We start from the raw sequence: 20,693 nt of genomic DNA on the forward strand, positions 1-20,693 counted from the left end.
TTTTGTAGAAATTCAAAAGGTCAGAAAATAGATATCCATTTTATCATACAATAGCAAAGAAAGAGTTGACATTATCATTACATGTGTGTAAATATACAAAGATAATACCATTGCGCTAGCACATGGCATAGTTAAGGTTAAAACAAATTGTTTCAAAATAAATCTCCTTAATAACTTTTGAACTCTTCAATAAAACAATCTGAAATAAATTTACAGTAAAATTTCGAGTCAGCCACACATGCAAGTGTGGGCCACATTTTCATTGGTGCCCACAAGACAATGTTATGCCCCAGTCCGACCCTGCTCCCCACAAGGAAGAGTTAAGGTTAATCACCGAAAATGTTAAAGTATACAAAGAGTGGGAATAACAATTTAGGCACAGGCACTCACTTTCTAACAGTACCAATTGAACCATAAAACTAGGAAGTATAAACACTCACTCCATACCACTACAAATCCAACCTTAGCCAATTTACCAACTAGAACCATTAGCTTGCAGACAAAGCACTTCGAAAACAATACACTGTTCAAAGAGATGCTTGCAGGTGTTGTGAAGGCATGATGAAGCAAGACACAGACAACAGATTTAAGGTTCAAACAAAACACTTTTATTAACTTAGATGTCAGGATGGTAAGAACTAACTTGCCCTATGCTAAGGTGGGATTTACTTACCTAAAGAAACTAAGGATAGTCCGAGTCAGTAAGTTCAACTTAAAAGTCTGTGTGTCCAAAACCTATACTTGCCCTCACAACTAAAGCTAAACAATGTGTAGGGATGTCAGCAATATAAGAAATAGTGTTCCAAATAAAGTTATGAGCTTCATCCAGCTCTTGGCTTATTTTCCAGCTCCCCTTTGCCAAATTCAAAGCAGTTCCATTAGTCCCCTTCCCCAAGAAGACAATACAGTTCCATAGATGCCTCGGGTTCCTTTTCCCAAGGCGACAACCCAGTTCCAGAAAGACCTCAAGGTTCCTTTACCCAAGGCGACACCACAGTTTCAAATATCTCTGGTTTCCCTTCCACAAGACGTCAGCTCTTCCAGCTTGCCAACTCTCAATCAGTTCAAGTCTCTTAAGTCTCAAAACCAGTTCCAGGTTGACTGTACAATTCTTCAGGCTCTGCAATAGCTTATACAGATTGCTATCTTTCGCATTCACTTCAGCAATCTTATTCACAAGTGGAGATGTTTTATCTTTACTTTCCTTGGCTTTTCCAGACAGGGTATCCTCGGTCTAGGCACAGTTGTCAGACCACGGGTCCACCCATTACAGGTCATGCAACCGACAACCTTAGGCTTTCTTGCCCACACAGGTTTCTCTTTCACTGCACCTGTGTTTTGCTTTACATTTGCTTTGGCTTCTCTTTGACAGTTTCTTGGCTTTGTAACAGTGTCTTTTTCCACACAACTCACTCCATGGTGCTCACTCTCTTCCACCACTTTGCTTTCACACTCTTCATAAATGCTCAGCACTTGCTTCACTTTATACATAAAGATTCATTCTTTGTATTCAACTGTTCATTATGGGCGTTTCACACATGCTTTAATTTCCTTTGTAGGCTTATCAAAGCTTTCATTTTTTCTCTGTACTCAATAATGCTTACATTACTTTCTTCAAGTTCCTTTCCTTTTAGTACAACAATTTTCAAAACCCCTCACTTTGGGTCACCATTACTTGTACACATTTTTAAGTTTATCCAGCAGAACCATATGGCCCATTGTATCCCCAGGAGCGCCCTGGTATGAGTGTTGCCTTTAATTCACTCACCGGTTCTTGGTGGCTCCTCAGTGCATCCTCTCTCTTTCTCCTGGCTTCCGTCCGCTCCGCGCATACCTTTTGGGAGCTAGCGAGCATCGCTTGCATTCAGCAATCTTCGCTGTGGGTTGTCGGTAGCTGCGCTCTTCACACGCGGATGTTACCCATGGCCTGGAGCACTAGGGAATATTTTGTGCCCCACAGCTCTGGCTGTGGGCACAAGGTAGAGGAGACTCCAATGGCTTCAACCCTCTCACAGACTATCCTATGCAATAGCCAACATTCCGGTCTCTAGACGAGACTATCTTCAGCAGCCCCCTTTCTGGCCAGGAATTCTCCCATCTCTGCCCGGCGTCTCTCCTGTGGGTTTCTCCTTCCTTGCTGGTGGCACCACCTTTTATGCACCCTGACTGTTTAACATGTTGCAGATGTGAGCCCTGGAGTGCAATTGGCTGACCACAAGTACTGTTATCTGGACATGCCTTAACATAACAATAGTTTCCAGACGTATTCCTTGTCTCAGTACCAGAGTGATGTAACTGAATGTTAGAGTGTACAACTCCTAGTCGCCTCTCCCTCGTCCTAGTACTAGAGTGGTATGACTGAGGGAAAATAAGAGGGAATGATTGGCGACAACCTATGATGGTAAGGGAGGGTAAGATTTACTATAACATGGAAAAAAAGAGGATACCATGTCTTGCCTAAAGGCATCCTCTCCCCATTCCTCAAGGACTCTCCCCCCAGGTGATGCTCCCTCACATCTCCAACCCCAGGGTCAGGATCTAAGAGTGATGGCCTTTCCCTGGGCACCTGAAAGTGGATCCAAGTGGAGTAGGTGTGAAGATGCCTTCAGGTTTTTCAATGTGCATTAGTAAAGCAGTCCAGTCTTTTGTGCTTCCCACACAGGTTGAAAATTATTTTTTTAAAGAAATGTGGGCTTAGTGAACTTGAAGAAATGTAGATTTGTGTTCATGCTAAAATTGTCTATACGTGCAGGGTTTAAAGGGCAGAAGAAACACTGTATAGTATATTCATTTTACAGGTACTATTGCATTGCTGGGAAACTCTACACCAACAGTTCACCTTTTCAAATCTGGACTGCTTGTTCTGAAGGCTCAATGACTGGCTGACTGCAGTAGTTGTAACAATTTATAAAAAAGGATTCCACACTGCTATGCATAGTGAGTGGTCAGTTTTTTTAGGTATGGGAAAACACTGAACTCTCGGTCTTGGCACAGTAGTATAATTACACGCACATGCATGCAATTGAGGGGTACATAGCCAGTGTTCACATGGTATGTTGTCTGATGGGCTAGACTTCAGATTTCACCATACTGATACATGAAACCCAGGTCTCTATTCAAACCTCTGTTCTTTGGTTTAAGCTCCTTCAAATATGTGAGTTCCCATGTTCTTCTATGTCTTATATTTGAGAGATTGAGACTATTTAAAAAAAAAAATAAACAAGTCTTTCATTGGATGTGCATTTGGAGTGAATTAATTCATTAATTCATCTTTTATTACATGCTTAACACCGGAGACCTATCTCTAAGAGTGGGACCAGGATTTCTATGTGTTGTGATGATTCCGGAGACTTCATCTGTTCTTCCCTATGAGTAGCCACCCCCTTTGGGGCTAGGGAGGCGAGCCCACTCAGCAACACCCTTCCTAAGGGTTTGGGAAAGTGGAACCTCACTGGTAATGACTCCCTTTAGGGGACAAGGACTCCTATTCCCACGGGGAACTCTATATATACATTGTATTATCTGCCTACATGGGAATAAGAAATGCTGACAATAGATCTATGTGTTTGGCTCAAGGTAATGCTGAAATTTCCACATGCATGACAACCTGTGGGAACAATACACCCCTGCTGAATACCAGAGGGAGAATAAAGGGCCAACAACCCTTGAATGAAGGAGAAGAACTCAATGCTGAGGTGAGGCTCAGACATGAGATAGGCAGAGAGGGGAGGAGCTGAGCAGACCAGATGAGCTGCAGGCAGCCTGGAAAGAGGCAGACATCAGAGGGAGATGCTGTACACCAGATGTAGAAGTATACAAGGCCAGAGAAACAGATGACACACAGAGTGAACCAGACCTGGGAGTGCGACCTCGTATAGGAGCCCAGAGGCATCAAATAGATGCCAATTCCAGGGACAAAGGGAGGATTGGGCTCTCCACTCTCAGACCAAGACCCAGTGGAAGAGAGAGAAAGCAAAACGTATAAAGCGCTAACATCCAGAGTCGAAAAGCGTTAAGCCACAGAGAACGCTGCTGTCGCTTATGAGACAGACCTTCATTTGAGCAAGCAACTCAACACAGCAGGTATGCGGGTTGCCCAGGTCGGAGGGAGGATAAGAGAAAAGAGAATGAGCGGCAAAGTGAAGGACTGCTCTAGCTGCCCCCAAGGGTCACAGGGATCAGAGAGACAAGAGAGAATAAGACCAAGGCAACGGATTACAGGAGCCTGAGAAAACTGAGCAGTATAAACCTTCAGAAGAGTCACAGGGACCCAAGAAAAGGAAGAGAAGCAGAGAAGCATCACAAGGACCCTAGCAAACAACACAATATATTGGACTTCAAAGGAACCACAGGGGCACAATAAGCAGCGTGAAAAGCATACATCATGGGAGCACAGGGGCACCCAAAAGATGGTTGAAGTGTGGAGGGATCGACCAAATTGGTGGAATGGGATCAGGGACATATCCATCCATCTAAAGAAGTTAGGTCATGTTTTTCAGGAACATTGGGACATTTTGTGGAACCTTTGATAGGCTGATAAGTACTGTTTTATTTGAGAGGAACGTTGGTTTACTTATAACCATTGGATACAGACCCAGGAGGGATTCATGGAACAGACAGACACCTTTGCAAAGAACCCAGAGTACAGGTACATTTTTGCAAAGTGAAAGTACCTGCTTAGTAGATGGGTTTGGACCGAGGACTATTATTTCTGGAGTATAGATGATCACCTTAGTTTAGTTTGGTTCGGAAGGCAACTCCCTTTTAGAAGTAGGGTCAGTGAGGCTTTTTATTTTAATTTAAATAAAAACAACAGTCAAACATGTCCTCTGGTCAGAGTCCTTCGTCTGGCTTGCCACAATGCCCAAAGACAAGCTGGTAGCAGCAATTCGATTTTTACATATTGTGTGTTATTCGTTGTGTAATGGCTCCTAAGCGTGGCTAATGTCCAAAAAAGGCCACACCACAAAATGTTTGCTTGTTCTTCAGCCATATTGTTTTTTTGTCCTTCCTCCCTTGCCAGGTCAGGAAATCCCATATAAGGTTGTGGTCATGCACTCCCCTGGGAAAGCAGCAACTTTAATGACCAGTGATGCCTTGTGTGTGTGTGTGTGGCCCAGAAAGTGGTTGGGACTGTCTGGTATCAATCCACATCTGTGATGCCTGAGGGTCTGGAGGTGGGAAATGAGTGAAACCAATAGTTGTCCCTGCTTGGACAACAAATGGCGGTTTGAATGGTGCAAATCCTTACCATTGGTGAGCGTGGACTTGCTTCCAGGCTGATTTGGGATAAGAAGACTCCTCCTGCAGACATTTCTTCAGATAAGAGTTGGAGCCAAAAATCCCCTGAGACGAACAGCCTTGAAGAGGCCTGGCAACCCTTCCTGCGCCTGCTGCTGCTGCTGTTGAAGTGCCAGATCTGAGAAGGCCCTGTGTCATGCTTCAACTCCTGGACTGTTGGGACCAACCAGTCTCTACGTGTTCTCCAGGATCTAGCCACCCTGTTCCTTTGGAGGTATCCAAGGATCACCCGATAGACTGTACAGCTCTCCAGTGGGCTCCTCGGTAGAACCATCACCATTCTGCATTTGCACCTGGAACATTGGTGGTTGCCAGCTTGTGGCATAATTTACCTTCTTGCTGGATTTCAGCATCCCAGCCTCAAGGGGTCCGGTTATGGAAGGACTTGTAGAACAGCGATCTGTGTGTGGTGGTTAGGGATGTAACGGTATACCGTTAAAGATACCGTGAACCACTTAATTGAACAATAATAACCGTCACATTGTTTATACCGTTAGCTGTGCTTTTCAATCTGATTTGGAAAGGCTGCAGTGAGCATTTGCTGCGCAGTCTTGGTCTTGCACTGTTGGATGTGCCATCTGCCAAGTAGTTTTAGTTGGAGCAGTTTTCAATGCCATTCCATAAACCACGCGTCTGACCAGACACAACATCAGTATGTTAGCAATAGGAAGAATAAATACACTGCCAAGAAGGAAAAAGGGTTTACTTTGGGTTGGCGGCTTTGGGGTTTATATATTTATAATTGATAATGTTTGCTAAACATATGACAATGGGGGATTTCCCTGGTTCGATCATTGAATTTACATATAATAAGTCACACTGCGAAATTCACTCATCTCTGTGGTTATTCCCTGCTGCCATACCAAAGGGTAAAATGTCCGTGATTACTGAACACCTTTTGGCCTGCAAGTAAACTAAAGGTTGTAACGTAAAGAGAGCGTGCGTGTGTATCCGCACAAGCGTATACTACCATCAGCCCCAATTGATCTGTGGCATGCAGGTTATAAAGATGGCAACATGTTCATCTTCACCAGTAGCCAGTGGGGAGCTAAAAGCCTAAATGACCACTTAAGAAAAGCTATTCAGTTTGCTTTGCCAGTCGCAGCAGGCCCCCCCCCCCTCTCCACACGTGTGTTTGTGTTTGGTGGAAGAAAGAGGTGGCATTTCAGTGGAAAGTATGTTGAAAAGTCCACTTCTGGCCCTGGGTACCTGGTTTTGTTTGTGATGATAAATCTGACAATGTATGACCTTTTAGAAAATATTTGTTAAGATTGGTTAACTCCACCTGCTATACCGCGATAACCATGATATACCGTCATTTGGCAAGAAGGTTATCGTACCGCCATAAAACTAATACCATGACACCCCTAATGGTGGCCATCGCTGAAACTCACCTTCCCTGGCTGCATCAGTGATATTTGCATTTCTCCATCGCCAAGGGTTGCACTCTGCTCCTGAACTTGATCAGAAGAATCCCTGCACCTGCAGGTCAAGGGAACCTCACATCGGAACCAATTATGGGAAAACCAACCTTCAGCAAACCACAGGCAACCCACCTAGCCCTCTGGGAAAATCAGAGTCAGGGGGATAAGTAAACACAAAGCATTTGTCTCCCCTGTACTCTACAGGATAACATTGAGAACAAGTATCTTTGTATCCCTCGATTACACTGCTTTTTTGTCGTTGAACCTGGGTAGTATGATCTGAAAAAACAATACATTTTACTTTCCTAGTAACTTTGTTGCAACTCATCTTCTAAACAATCACTAACACAAGTAACTTACCTACTACAGATGCATTCTGGGGGGGAAGCATTGTGGTTCCTGTGACTTTTGGGCACAAGGTCACTGTCAGGAATCAGGGTAAAGACATACACCCACGAAGGATCGTCCCTGCTAGGTGTCATGTACGTGTTCAATCAGCAAGGTACAGAACTGTAGGGAATTACAGACGTTCCCTGCGTAGAAGGCACTCTCCTTTCCTATCCCAGTACAGGTCGTCATGGCAACCCCCTACGCTTAAACAGCCACGACGGAAACCTGAAAGTTCTTCTACAGCTGTGGCCACGTTACTCAGACGTGTATGTCGGGTTACTTAATCCTGAATTCAGCAGCTGACGGGCGCTTCTGATTGAAGTTCTGACACGTTTTTTGCTCACGTTTTAGCTACTAGTCTCTGTTAAAGCCTATCCCTGTATCTCGTATCATGTTCCGTCTTGTTCTTTGATCCTTCCTTCAGTTGTTTTTCTTCCTGTTTGTGTTCGCCTCCTGCTTCCTTTACCTGCTGCTGTTGCCTATTTTGGTTTCTGAACTAAAACATTCTGCCTGCACGTTGACCAACTCGGATTGTTTCCCGGACTCTTTCTGCCTCGCGCGCGGATACTACACAGCTAGCACAAGTACAGACCAGGAAAGATTAAGGACTGCACCAATTATCCTTCACTGGAATAAAATAAACTTTTTTTTCACTGACCTTGGGCTCAAGCACCTTGGACTAGAGACACTTGCTGTTGGTGCTCTAGGCGTCCTCGTTCTGTCGGGATAGGTGGGTAATTGAACTTGGACTACCTAGGTGTCCTCGTGCCGTGGGGAAGGTTCCTGGATTGACTTTTCCTCTCATATCTTACGGAACATTACACCAAACAACTGGGAATCGTACCATCTGCCTACAGACTGGAGTTGTGGTAAAAAAAAGACTTCCTTTATTGTAATTAGCTCCCTGTTTCTGTCCTGATTAGATCCTTACCATTTTGGTTCTTGTCTTAGGAATCCAGTGCTGGGACCTTGGGGACATTTCATCGCCCCCCTAGACTGACTGGTTACCATTGCATTACTCTTTTCCAGGTGGGTCTTGGTTCCAGTGGGGGCTGGGGTTTGCAGCATACGTGTACAAAGTCACTGACAGTGTGTCATTTGTTCTCCACAGCTGGTGAGTCATGGGTGTATCCCCTCTTCCGACTGCTAGACCTCTCTGTTAATTAACTTGAACTTCAGAGAGTTCCAACAGTATGAAGAATTCTTCTTCTACTGTGTGGGCTATCTGGATCATCTTTACCTTCAAAGGGACTGCCCCTGGCAGCGGGTCTTAACAGCCACATTCTTCTTAGGGGTTGGACTGCTGAAGCTAGGGATATCCCTTGTGACTTGGTTCCATTGGTACTGCATCACTTTATTTAACTCCTTTGTTGATTTGAGCGCATTTTAAGAATGTATGGTGACTGTATACAGGTTTATTATTGGGTGTTGTGAGATATTATCATCTGCTTGCTTCATGTTCTTAATGTGTATTTAGTGCCTAGAATAAATAACTATTTTTATACATTCCTGCAAAAATCGAATCATTGTCTGCTTCAGAGTGTGGACTCAGTGTGGACCCCTGACTCTACTCACACTCTCCTGAGAATGACCTTGACTGCTGTCCGCGTTTACATGGATTGCATTTTGGCTAACCTCTGAGTACCCCTGTTCACTATAACTAGGGTGGCCTCCCAAATCCTGTCCACCAGGGCAGATTCTAGAAATCCATTTTAACAGTATTCAAGTATGTTCGTAGTTTCGAGATTTTTGTTTTAGGAACAGTTTCTCAAGGTCTGCCATAAACTGCTTTGCATTTTGTGGCATCATTTGCATGCGCATGGCCAGTCCAGTGTTTTGTAGGAAGTGATGTGCATTGAAACAATAGTTTTTGTGTGTGAGTATGACTCATGAGGTCCACAATTGCTCTGACTGGGGGGTCTATATTGTTGGATGTTTTTTACAGGGATCTCCGGCAGGCAGCATTATACATCCTACCTCTCACATCTTCCTGAGCACGTGTCTTGTATTCTGTACAAAGCTTTTTGTGTCCATTACCAGAGGTTATTTAAGATAGACTCACTGTATCCAGATATTGCTTTCATTAATGTGTTAATGCCAGCGATGTCTGGACAGCCTGGATTACCCAGTTTATGGATTTTCAGTAGTAAGTATAACCCCCCAGGTGGTGGTCTTTTATCTGGTTTGAATATGACCACCGATATTGTTGGGCATAGAGTTGACCATTTGTTTCAGAACATTTTTGAACCCAACAGTGGATTCATCACCAAGTTCACTGTAGTAATTATTGTCAAGGGGTAGTCTGTAGGCTCCTGTTTTGTGTATAATGTATTGATATAATTGGGACATTCCTTTTTGTTTTCAAATGTTTGTGCAGTGAAACAACATGACTCAATTTTCAAGAACCTTCATTTGGGCTTTTATATGGTTTTGTATCTTCAAATTAGTCTAAAGAAGTGACCATTTTGGAGTCCACACTACTCAACAAAACCCCAACAGTGCAGAGTATCAATAACTCAAGGAGAAGACCAGTTCATTATTAAGGGATAATTGTTTGCTTCCAGAGTCAGGAAGGGGCAATTATCCTGAGCAACAGTTATCCTTTGCTGTCATTTAATAGACATTTAAGCACATTGTGGTAATAGTAATGTTACAACAGTAACAGTTTTGAGGGCTATAAAAGAGGTTAACTGCATTCTAAACATTCTGACAGGTTAAGAGCGAGTCAATAATGAATGCCTTGTGCCAATAATCATTTTACTCACGCGTAGGAGTCATCAATATAAAAAAAACAACTTTTACACAATGTCAGGTTACAAAAACAGAACATTAACAATAATAAGATGGGCAACTATTTTCATTGATGGAAAAGGTATTCAGGAATGATTTTTCCAAAGTTCACATCATCATGTAGGAAAGCAAGCAAAACATTGAACATTTCGAAATGAAGAAAAATGAGCCAATGCAACTATGCATTTGGGACAATGCATTTTGCTTTCAATTGTTTGCGTGGTGTAACAAAAGTAATCATGTTTTGCCATATACAATTTCCTTTCGTTTGATTTAAAGATACAGCGAAAAAAAACATGAAAAGCAACATCTATATTGGTTTTTGAAAATGTAATATTCTTCTTTGAAAGTGATTTCCGATTTCTTTTCGTATTATCTATCTCTAGAAAAGGATTATACTGCTCTATGTGATCTTAACAATACTGTAGTGTTTCCAGAATCAGGAAGGGTTGGATTGAAGTGCATGAGGACATTGTTGTCAAAATACGTACGGTGCTCGTCTCATTCATCGTTTCTCATTTGCCATTCTCTCATCGAAATAGAACGCAAAATTAATGCAAAATCAAAGTGCGCTATAAAAAGGCGTGCACAAGCATACACTCAAGATCTTTCAAAGTAAACAGTACATATGTTGACATGATAAGATATATGTCCAAGCACCCTAATATTCACATCGATCTGAACATTAATATACAGATATCTATCCCTATGAAGACACCCATGCTCAATGTCTACGTACACTTTCATTTCACCAAATCACGATTTCAGTTAATCACAATACCCTGCTCCACGGAGAGTAAAAAGGGTAACGGGACCGAATTGAAAGGGGCATGCAGCAAATAAGGGTATGGATTTTACCCACTATTACATGAGATATTTCAATGTGTTTGCAGCTGCATTTAGTCATATAATCTGCTAGTCCACGAATGTGTAGCCAGTGTGATGATTCGGCCCACCCAGGGGGAGAAGGTTAACATGAGCAGGGCGAGCAAGCCCTGCGCCAGCTATGGGGATGCTGCATAGACTGGACATTATGGAGGTAAATGTATCAAACAAATCCACAGCACACAGAGATAGGCACTAGAAAACTTTAATCTGTAAAGACAGTTTGTAAAGGTAGTGTTTCATCCAAACCCCATGGTACATTGGATCCAGCATCCAAGCAAATCTGTGCAAGAGTTCAAGGAAAAAACAATGGCAGTTACTTAAAAACGAACAAATACAGATCCAACGAAAAGGATGAAAATAACAAGTGGGAAAGGACAAGGGGGCCCTAGAATGACAGAAGAGGAAGAGCAAAACTAGAGATCGAGACAGAAAATTGGAAAAAAATTGAATTGCAGACACAATGTTTAGTGAAGTAGGCGCACATGCATCTCTCGATGCCTCTGTAAACATGCTGCCACGCTAATCTAAGACCAGATATATCTGCACTCCCAGCATCCCCTGCATTGCTTCTTTGCAATATGTTGGAGACCAAAGTAGTCTCACACTGTGCAATTCAACCACATTTAAATCTACAGAATAAATTGCAGCTGGTTAGCTTATGTCTCCATGTTTAATCGCTGCCAACAGTGCCATCGTTCTCACCATATGCTTATACTTCCCACATAAATCCGTTCACAGAGACAGTGGAGGATATAGACCATATATCTTGTATAGCTTGTTTGACAGTTAATGAATGTCCATATTGTGTTACTTTTCATGGTGTTCAATCGAAATGCGCATTACTTAATCTAAATGTGCTCACCTGGCAAGCACTGTAAATGAGAAGGGCAAACGTTTTGGGAAGTAAACAACTATGGTGATTACTGGGAATGGGTCTAACCTCACTCAGGCAGATATTCTTCCTTAATGTCGTGCTTCTACAATAATCAATCATTCTCATGTGCAAGGATATGCCAGTGTCACTCAAAGCCAAGATATTTGTTTTTTGGCTGTTCAGAAAAGTGGTATTAAATCAGATAATCTGATATTCGTTATCATTATGAGCGTTATCCTTTAAGTTGTTTGGGGAGTAATATATCTTTTCTATCAATGATGTGCCACTTCCTCACCTGCTGTCCTTAGATTAGCATCATTTTGCCCCGGATGATTAAAGCATCTTAATGTTTCTGCAGATTGTATCTTGTAATCCTTTTCTGTAGTACAGTTGCCTTTCATCCTCAGGAGGCCCCGGTATGGAAAGCTATTAAACATATTCCTTGGGTGTGCCCCAGACTCTAGAGCACAGAAGTGGAAGCTGTGGATGTTCTCTACATGTTGCTATTAATTAGGTATGCTGTGTGAATAGTTTCAAAATGCAAGTAAATTACCCTATCCGCATTTATTTTCAAGGCGATTTCCAAATGACAATCTTTTGCATTCAGATGGTCAATAGTAACAAGTGCTTCTTATGTGCCTTCACAGATTAGAACATTCTCACCATTAAAGCACACCCAAAGTGTTATTTTCTCAGAGGAATTCCTGTTGGTAAACTGTAGCAGGTATGATTATGTGTGAAATATCCTATAAGGAGATTTTCAAACATAGACACATATTTTATACCCATTGCCGTCCCATGCTCATGACAGTAGAAATAATTCAAGAGATTAAGACTGTAATATGAAAAGGTACATTTGATCATGGCACAGAATAGGTTGGTGTGCTGGAGAAAGGATACATGCCTTGTGTCAAGAAAAGGAAGCACTGCTTGTAGTCGACATGTCTGCAACCTTTGGCTATACAGATATGGTCAACTACAAATACTATCAGCTCCAGACAGCATCATTAATTGCGAGGTATCATGGGAAGTGTAGTCCAGAACATATTGTGAGAAACCTGAAGGTGTCTCACCCGCTAGTCCCCGGGGATCTGTCATCCAGTTGGGCAGGACACGCCCATCGCTTTTGAATCCAGTTCCTGGGGGTGGACCAGTTCGGGAGGATCACCTGGATGAGGGGTCTTCAGGGAGTGGAAGTGGGACCAGAAAGTGTGAGACGTGGTATTCCCTTCCTTATGACACATTTCCACATCCTACCAGGTAGGATACCTGGGAACTCAAACCCCCACCCCCTCTTTTCCTGACACAAACACTTTCTCATGGACAGCAACCATGAGTAACAACAAACTAACACCAGAGCCATACACCTGATATGTCCCCACACCATGGTCAGGCAAGGCCAGGCAATTACGGCTCATTATACACACCTGACTTCCATCACACTTCCCCACGTGGATAAAAGGCGGAGCACGCAAGCACACTCTGAGCAAGGCAAAACACACGAGGAGACTGCAGTTGCAAGATGGCAGGTCAATACAAGGAGAAAAACGACGGTCACAAGGAGGGAAGTACCCTTGGACTCTAAAGACTTACTTTCGTTAACCTTGGAACGTAAAAAACCGAAGACCAGTAACGAAGGCCGAGCAAACCTGTGTAGTGTGTTGGAAGTACCCGGGCTCTCCCACGTAGATAACCCAGGTGGGGAGGGGTGACTGCTGCCGTGGTACTGTCCTTGGCTCCTACAACAAAGCGACGTCAGAAAAGACAGCACAGCCAGTGGGTCAGAGAGACTGATACCAAACCAGCTTGTATTTTGAATCAAGGTTGCAAGCAGCAACTTTGTATAACGAGAACAGTGTGAAAGGCATTGGCAATGCGGGACACAAATATAATTGGAAACTAACCAGAGTAATTGGTCAAGCCAAGATACCATATACAGAGAGGTCCGGCGACACGCGGGCGTTCATTCGAAAGTCTCTGTTTAGTTCCTGAGTGTAAGAAAAGGAAGATTGAGATCGAAGTGGTCATGCAGCGGGTCAAGCTAAACCCTGTGCACATTCGAAAGTCTTCAATAGTTTAAAGTACATCGCCATTGGTCTGAACCCAGATGAGGGAGACCAATTGAGCAGAATCTGAGCCCGGCAGAGGGAGATCCAACCTGGATCTTTTGAGTTAAACTTTTGCTTTGAAGGGATCCGAGTCCGGCTGAGGGGGATCCAGGGTGAACACCTAAACTGTGTACATGCGAAATACTGAAGGGGAAAGAACGTTTCCTTATTGTTTTGTGTAGCAGACCCTCTGAGTCAAGAGACTTGCAAGAATTAAACAGGCCTGAACACAGAAGCTCTTGAACTGTGGAAACTGAGCTGCATCCTCGTACCGCAGAAGCCAGAGTGTATGCTTTGCTCGAGTGACCGCCCTGCCCCGTGCTGAAAACGTGGGGAAGGGAGGCCGAGCATCCTGACCTATCATTTTGTGAACACTACTTTCTTTTACATGAACATTACCCCACATTATTTGTAAATTAGTGGTAAGGATTAGCAATGGGTTTTTTAGTATAGGTCCTTTTCATTTGACAGGACTCCACTGAGACTGCATTATTATTAGCTTGCTCCCATCTGTAGATTTAGGTTTAGATGGGAATTTGAGACACCCTTGTGTAAGTTCAATAAACACACAAACTGTGGTCACTTGTGCCTGTCTTACTATTGCCACCATGTGTTCCTTACAATATGAAGAAACCACCAGTTGCAGACCCTTGCTGTAGTACTTGTGTGTGTCTGATGGAGTTATACAAAGCTTTGGCATCTAACGTAGCTAAGATTATATCCCCCAGACAATTGACGTCACTTAACCTACTGATGTTAGTGCAGTCTTTAGTTGCTGTAAAAAATTATCTATGAATTCAGTTATCTTCACTGTAATGGGACCCATGCCTGAAATGAGCGGTGGAAGTGTACAGATTTTGTGCTTTTCTGGAAGTAGGTAAAATACAGCTGGTATGTGTGCATGGTGTTGTCAAAATTAACTCATTCAGGCTTAAAAGCCATTCTGCATTCCATCCATTTCACGTTTGTTTCATCTAATGTTTTTTGTGTTATGGCGACTTCACTGACAGTTTTTTCTATATACATAGTAAATTAATGTACGAACACTGTTTTGACAAAGCACTTTTCATCGTTAAACGCATTGATAGATTAAAGTTTTTGGGTGGCAGATGCTGTGTGTGACTGATGCTTCAGTATATTATTTGCTTGCCTCTGACCTTGTTAAGAATCCAACCAAAGTAGAACTGTAAACCCTTGCTAACTGAAAAAGTCACATGCCAGGTGTTCGGCTGCCTCATGAACAAACACCCCATGAAGCACCTAATGCCTCTGATCAAACAAGTGTTACAAAGTGGCCATACAGTGACATGCCAGAGCATAGTGAAGCAAATATAAAACACTTTTACCGTCTCAATGAGGGCACTGGAGTTCATGAAAATAATTTGAAACCGCAAAATACAAATGCATTTCTCAAAGTTTACTTTAAATTGCTTATCCACAAGGATAACATTTACAATAGCTGTGAATTCCATAGCACTGTAGGGGTGTAAATAGTATTTGGGGACATCAGCATTAATCTGAAAATACCCAGAGACACCATGATGCATTAGGCTTAACAGCAGAACTAAAATATGCGACCGGTAGATGGTGAGATTTTTAGGCCTGGTTTGAGAATATTGGTGCAGCATGATAGCGGCTACAGTTTTAATATGGCAGACTACTGAAGTGTTGTGGGTTGTTCTAAACGGTTTATAGTGATAATATTGAATACAGAAATGCCGAAAGTCATAATTTTGAAAAAATAATGTCGAAAAAAAAAATCGAATTTCTTTTTCACGTTTTTTATTCAAAAAGGGGTGTTCCCCCCGCAACCCCCTCCCCCTTTTTTTTACCTTATTTTACTCACGAAACCCCCAAAAAATATATAAATAAAAAAATAAAGAATTCGATTTTTTTTCTACATTTATTCGATATTATGACTGAACACCGTTCTAAACATGCTCACGGACAGTGCTGAGAAACTAAGAGGGTAAAAAATAGGACTCAAATATACATGAGTGCACAATAGAAGATTTATACCACTTGTATGGATCAATCACAGAAACCATTTTCATTTAAGATACACATGGCCAGAAGCCATTGAAACAGAAAAAACTGTGCATCTTTCCTCTTCAACCATCTAAAGATGTGAAGAACTGAGTAGTGAACACTAGCCATCACTTGATAGTCTACTGTTCAATATTGTTAAACAATTGTTTACTGACATTATCTAGGCCTGGCAAAATGAATTCACATGTTCATTCTGTAACAAATGGAAAGTAAACTAGTATGTGATAATTTCATGTGAAGCACTAGGGCTTGTGAACATAGAACATGGCGCTATATTTGGTCATAGTGCGCCCCAAAAGGCCAATTAGGAGAATGAACCTTCCCATTTAGTGAAAATAGGGGTAAACTAATACAAAATAAGCATTGGCAATGCCAACAGTTTGGTCTATTGTGTGCATCTAATAGCAGTGCCTCCGAAATGCCCAATACTTTATACCCCTGATCAATGAATGGGTGGGCAAGTAACCAAACACCTACAAGCGTTGTGTCAACTCCAACATACGGTACTCACACAATCCAAAGAGAAGCAACAAAATGCACGAAAACAAGAAGTGCCCACAACTTCAAGTAATCAGTTCTGGGCTCTGCTTGGCTGCAAATTAAGTTAACTACCAAAAGAGCATTTATCGCTGATCCTGCAAGAAAAACATAGGTTTCAGCTCGGCGCTACTAAAAAGAAAGAAAAATCCCAAAACGGAATTGTCCTAATTCTGGTCAATCATGGATGGATGAAATCCAGATTCCACCTCAATGGGATTCAAACAAGTGACCTATAGATTGCATTCTGTTCCCAGTCAGCAGCATTCCCTCAACCCAGCTCTCTACCCTAGCTAGCAAAGCTAAAATGTTTCCCTCGACTCTAACCTGCCTCTGTCGCGCACTTCCTCTGCCTCCGCTCTAGCACTTAACCCATCACGGTCACCTCCTAAGCACAGCTGGACGTACTGCCCACCTGCACTTAAAAATGTCTAATGTTGGTTGTCCTTAATCTATGTATGTCCACTTATCAGGGTGCAGCCTTGGAGCAGCAGCAAAGGGGCAGAGATAGTGTGGGACATTCCTGCGCTGGTGTTAAGTGGGTTCGACATGTGCCTAAAATGCTGGCAAACCTCCAGGTTGGCCAGCCATGCCGGCTGACTGGAACAAAAGCAAACCTGAGATTCTGAGTGTTCTCCTGCCAAGGACAAAACAAGATGCATGTAGCGCCTTCTTCAACAGTGTCCCTTCCAGGAAAGCGTTACACCAGAGACCACTGCTGCACAAGCAAGCCAATAAGATTGGGGTTACTGGGAGACGTGCAAACTCAACCCAGTTTGTTAGTGCAGGTCGTTTCATCACAGAATGACCAAGTAACCACCTTTGGTTGATCGTAAATACTTTCTGGGAGCTGAGCCCACACACTTACTGGCATTCTATTCTACTGTACTGTGGAGGAGAGTTCCAGTCTCCGGCATCTTCAAGTGTAGACACAAAAAATGTTCAACCTCATGTCTTCGTTGGATTCTCAGAGTCACCTGGCAGGGGGCACACCTTGCTCACCGGGTGGCGAAGGGAAGATGAACATTTAAGCTCTATTATGTTTCGATCAAGAAGGTGGCTAATCAATGAGGCCCAAAATCCAGTGTAACTTGCAAACATGTCCCGGGGGCTGCCGTGCCCTACCTGCACTACTCAACAGCCACACCGTGCATCTCTGTTATGTGGTCTTTGCGATTTAGAACAAGTGAAAAGCCGCCCTAGCCGACAAACGTGCTGAGAAAAGGGGAGCCACCTAGCAGGGTCGAAATCGCACTAAACCAACAGAAATGCTTGCTTACCATTTCTCAAGCAGGTGAAATGTTAAAATGACAGTTCCCAAGCGGTAAGAAGGCACGTCTACAACCAGTTAATTTACTCTGCAAGCATTGACATTGATTTTCCCATTGAAACACATGTTTTCAAATCAGGCTCATGTTTACTAACAGATAGCATTAACAAACAGTTTTGCTTTTGTGTCTTTATGACTTGACTCAAAAGCTGCATAACGCACAGAAGATTTTGCTTAGGTGGACATCATTCTGCATTCATATACTTGTATTCTTCCATTCCAAATAGGGAAAACAAAGTTACTGTCATACTATTTTTGGTTCACATAAATATTTATATATTTGTCATTTCAGTTTACAATGTGATGTGTATAAAATCTTGCAAACACAGACGGAAATCTATGAGCACTGTTCTCTGTGTGTTTGTGGAATTTTTCTCACACTTTGGATTTCTAGCTCCACGCTGCTGGCATGCGCCGCGTTGTCGACAGCGCATTGCATTCCAGCAGCGGGGAGCTAGAAATCCTGAATGTGGGCAAAATCCCACGAACACACAGAGGACAGTTAAAGACCCTGAGATCCTCTCAATGTGATCACTGTGGGGTTTCATGTCTTATTGCAAGTTTCTTATTTGAACACTTTACAGTTGGTTTAAAAGCGGTGGGGAAGGAAAACAACAGGAAGGGAATGCATTGAAGTACGAAAATAGAGGTGGGGTGAGCCAGACAATTTGTGTGTGAAGCCGGGCACAACCTGTCGGATTGCAGGACCACGCGGGGCAAACATCTGCATGACCCTTCTCAGCTAACAGAGGCAATCATTTAGCCAGTAAGGGTTTCAGCACTACATGACATGTATCACAACAATGCCGATTTTGTGCTGCAAGACATTGAGACATATTAAAACTGATTTAAAAAGGATAACCAACAGCCCTAGCTATATTACAAATAACAAGGAAATTAAATGCAGAAAGGACAAATAATTACTGCTGTCAAAAGTATTGTACATTAATTTAGTTATTTAAAAAAGGAACAATATACTCCCATGATTCAATGTATCTTTTTATTTGGAAGATGCATGGTATCTTTCCTATTCAAAGATGGCTGCTACTTTCAGCTTTTTTCCAGAGAGCTTCCTTAGAGAAAGTCATCCAAAATGGCTGCCTCCATGGAAGAGCACAAAGAGCTGAAGAGTTCAGAGTTGGGCAGGAATGGGTGGGATTAGCCATAGGGATTAGAACGGCTAGGGTACGGGAGGGATTCAATAACCTAACAACTGTTTATCTCTCTTCAAATGTCATCTGCATTGGAAAAGCATCACAGACCCTCATTCAAAGCCTATATTTGAAGCTCTTATTTTAATGGCAATAGTTTTGTCAAAGGTAGCACTTTCAGTGCCACCTAATAGCCCGAACGAATGAAGCATGAGCCTGCTCTACTAATCAGAGTGCTGCCATTGTGAGGGCTTCCAGTCCAAGAGCTGCAGGTTTGCAAAGTTGGTCAGTTCAGCTGGAGTTGGGAGGGTTAAGTTGCTGTAGGGCCATCCTGTGTGCAGATTTCTCAAAAATTAATTATCATATACATAAAGCGTCTTTTCATTTGCTGTTTGTTTTTCTTGCATCCTCAAGGGATTATTATTTTACTTTTCAGGCTATTAAATGCTTGGGTTATGCGCAGTTTCCAAAAATCTGATGTATTAAAAATTGATGTAATTTTTTATTAAAATATATAGTGAAGTCGTAGACCAGGAGCAGTTATTTTTAGCTGTTTTCATTTGATTTTATAATGAGGACATTTAAACCCAGACGTAAGCAAATCACTTTCATGATAGGTCTAGCCCTTTAAATCCATTTTTCAGTGATCCTACATTATATCAAAACAATGCCTGCATCATGGTGTTTAATGCGCAGGCAATTATATCAATGTCTGATTCGTATGTCTAAGGAACACATGAATATTCACTCATTTTCTGTGCTATCAAACTAATGAGAACAGGATGAGGAAAAATAATTGATGGCTTGAACTATTTTACTATCAAAACAGATGGCACTTTCATTTTGTGGAAGGGATGTTATCTCTGTTGAGCGCTACATGTTCTACTGGATTCTTCCATTGAAAGTTGCACAATATCAGCAGTGGTTCTATCCCTGTGTGATCGGAAATTCCCCTTCATGTTGGTGCAGAAAAATAAACTACTCTCGCAATTCATGTTTCGCACACATGCGTTATTTGAAGGTACATGAAGAACCTTTTATTAATTACAGTTGACAGCCTACAGCGAACTCCTTGACAGGGAATCTAGCTGCCTATTTCTAAATCTAGAAATGTCACTATGGTCTGTGATTGAATATAGTGCATGCTGAGAAGGGAGCATTCACACGTGTGCATAGAGCATTAGCCAACAAATGATCGCACAGAATAATAATTATGGTGTGGAAGAGCACACGAGTCACACCACCGACCCAAAGAGTTAGTCTATGGCAAAGTTGCCATCACTTACAATGAGTTCTGAATCTCGCCCCATGGAAATTACTGTTCTATTCACTGTCCTCAACAGCTTCTCCATGATTATTTGAACATGCCGCTGCGTTGGCCCCTGGGGATAAAGGAAAGGAAACATGACCATATTAAACAATCGTTTCTGGCTGCCACCAAATCAATTTATTAATCCCAACCGTTTAACTTTCAAGTCTTATCTGGATGAAGAATTATCTGCGTCAATGACGCAGTTCAACGGAATCCCCCCTAGTTATGCATAACCATTTGGCTAAAAACAGTAGGGCCCAGAATTCGTGGAAGAGCAACACCAGCATTTATTACAAGACGACGACAAAAGAAAATGCACAAAAGGGCAAATTTGGATTCTTGTATTTGTTTAGTTAATGGCTATAGTACCAGAATCACTTTACCACTGTAGCCATACAGAGGAAGCATTGTCGTAAAAGGCTGCCCTACATGTGCATGTGGTATAAGTCATTATGTTAGGGGGACCAAGTGAGTGAGGAGGGCAAATACAAGCGTGCAAAGGGCCATTGGTGTGTAGAAGTGGGACATTACAGACTGGC

General features: G+C 42.4%; 1 protein-coding gene across 2 annotated transcripts in view; it reads right to left on the bottom strand.

Annotated features, from left to right (window-relative positions):
- The window catches only part of DOCK1 (dedicator of cytokinesis 1), a 2,312,292-nt gene that overhangs the window by 1,443,182 nt on the left and 848,417 nt on the right, over window positions 1-20,693 (bottom strand). For both annotated transcript variants that reach the window (XM_069611483.1, XM_069611484.1), the window contains exon 27: window positions 20,129-20,224. In XM_069611483.1, the coding sequence (XP_069467584.1) occupies window positions 20,129-20,224 (96 nt within the window). The remainder of the gene's footprint in view (window positions 1-20,128; window positions 20,225-20,693) is intronic.

Source organism: Ambystoma mexicanum, chromosome 8 (assembly GCF_040938575.1).
Source record: "Ambystoma mexicanum isolate Mex_15411 chromosome 8, UKY_AmexF1_1, whole genome shotgun sequence".
Taxonomy (NCBI): domain Eukaryota; kingdom Metazoa; phylum Chordata; class Amphibia; order Caudata; family Ambystomatidae; genus Ambystoma; species Ambystoma mexicanum.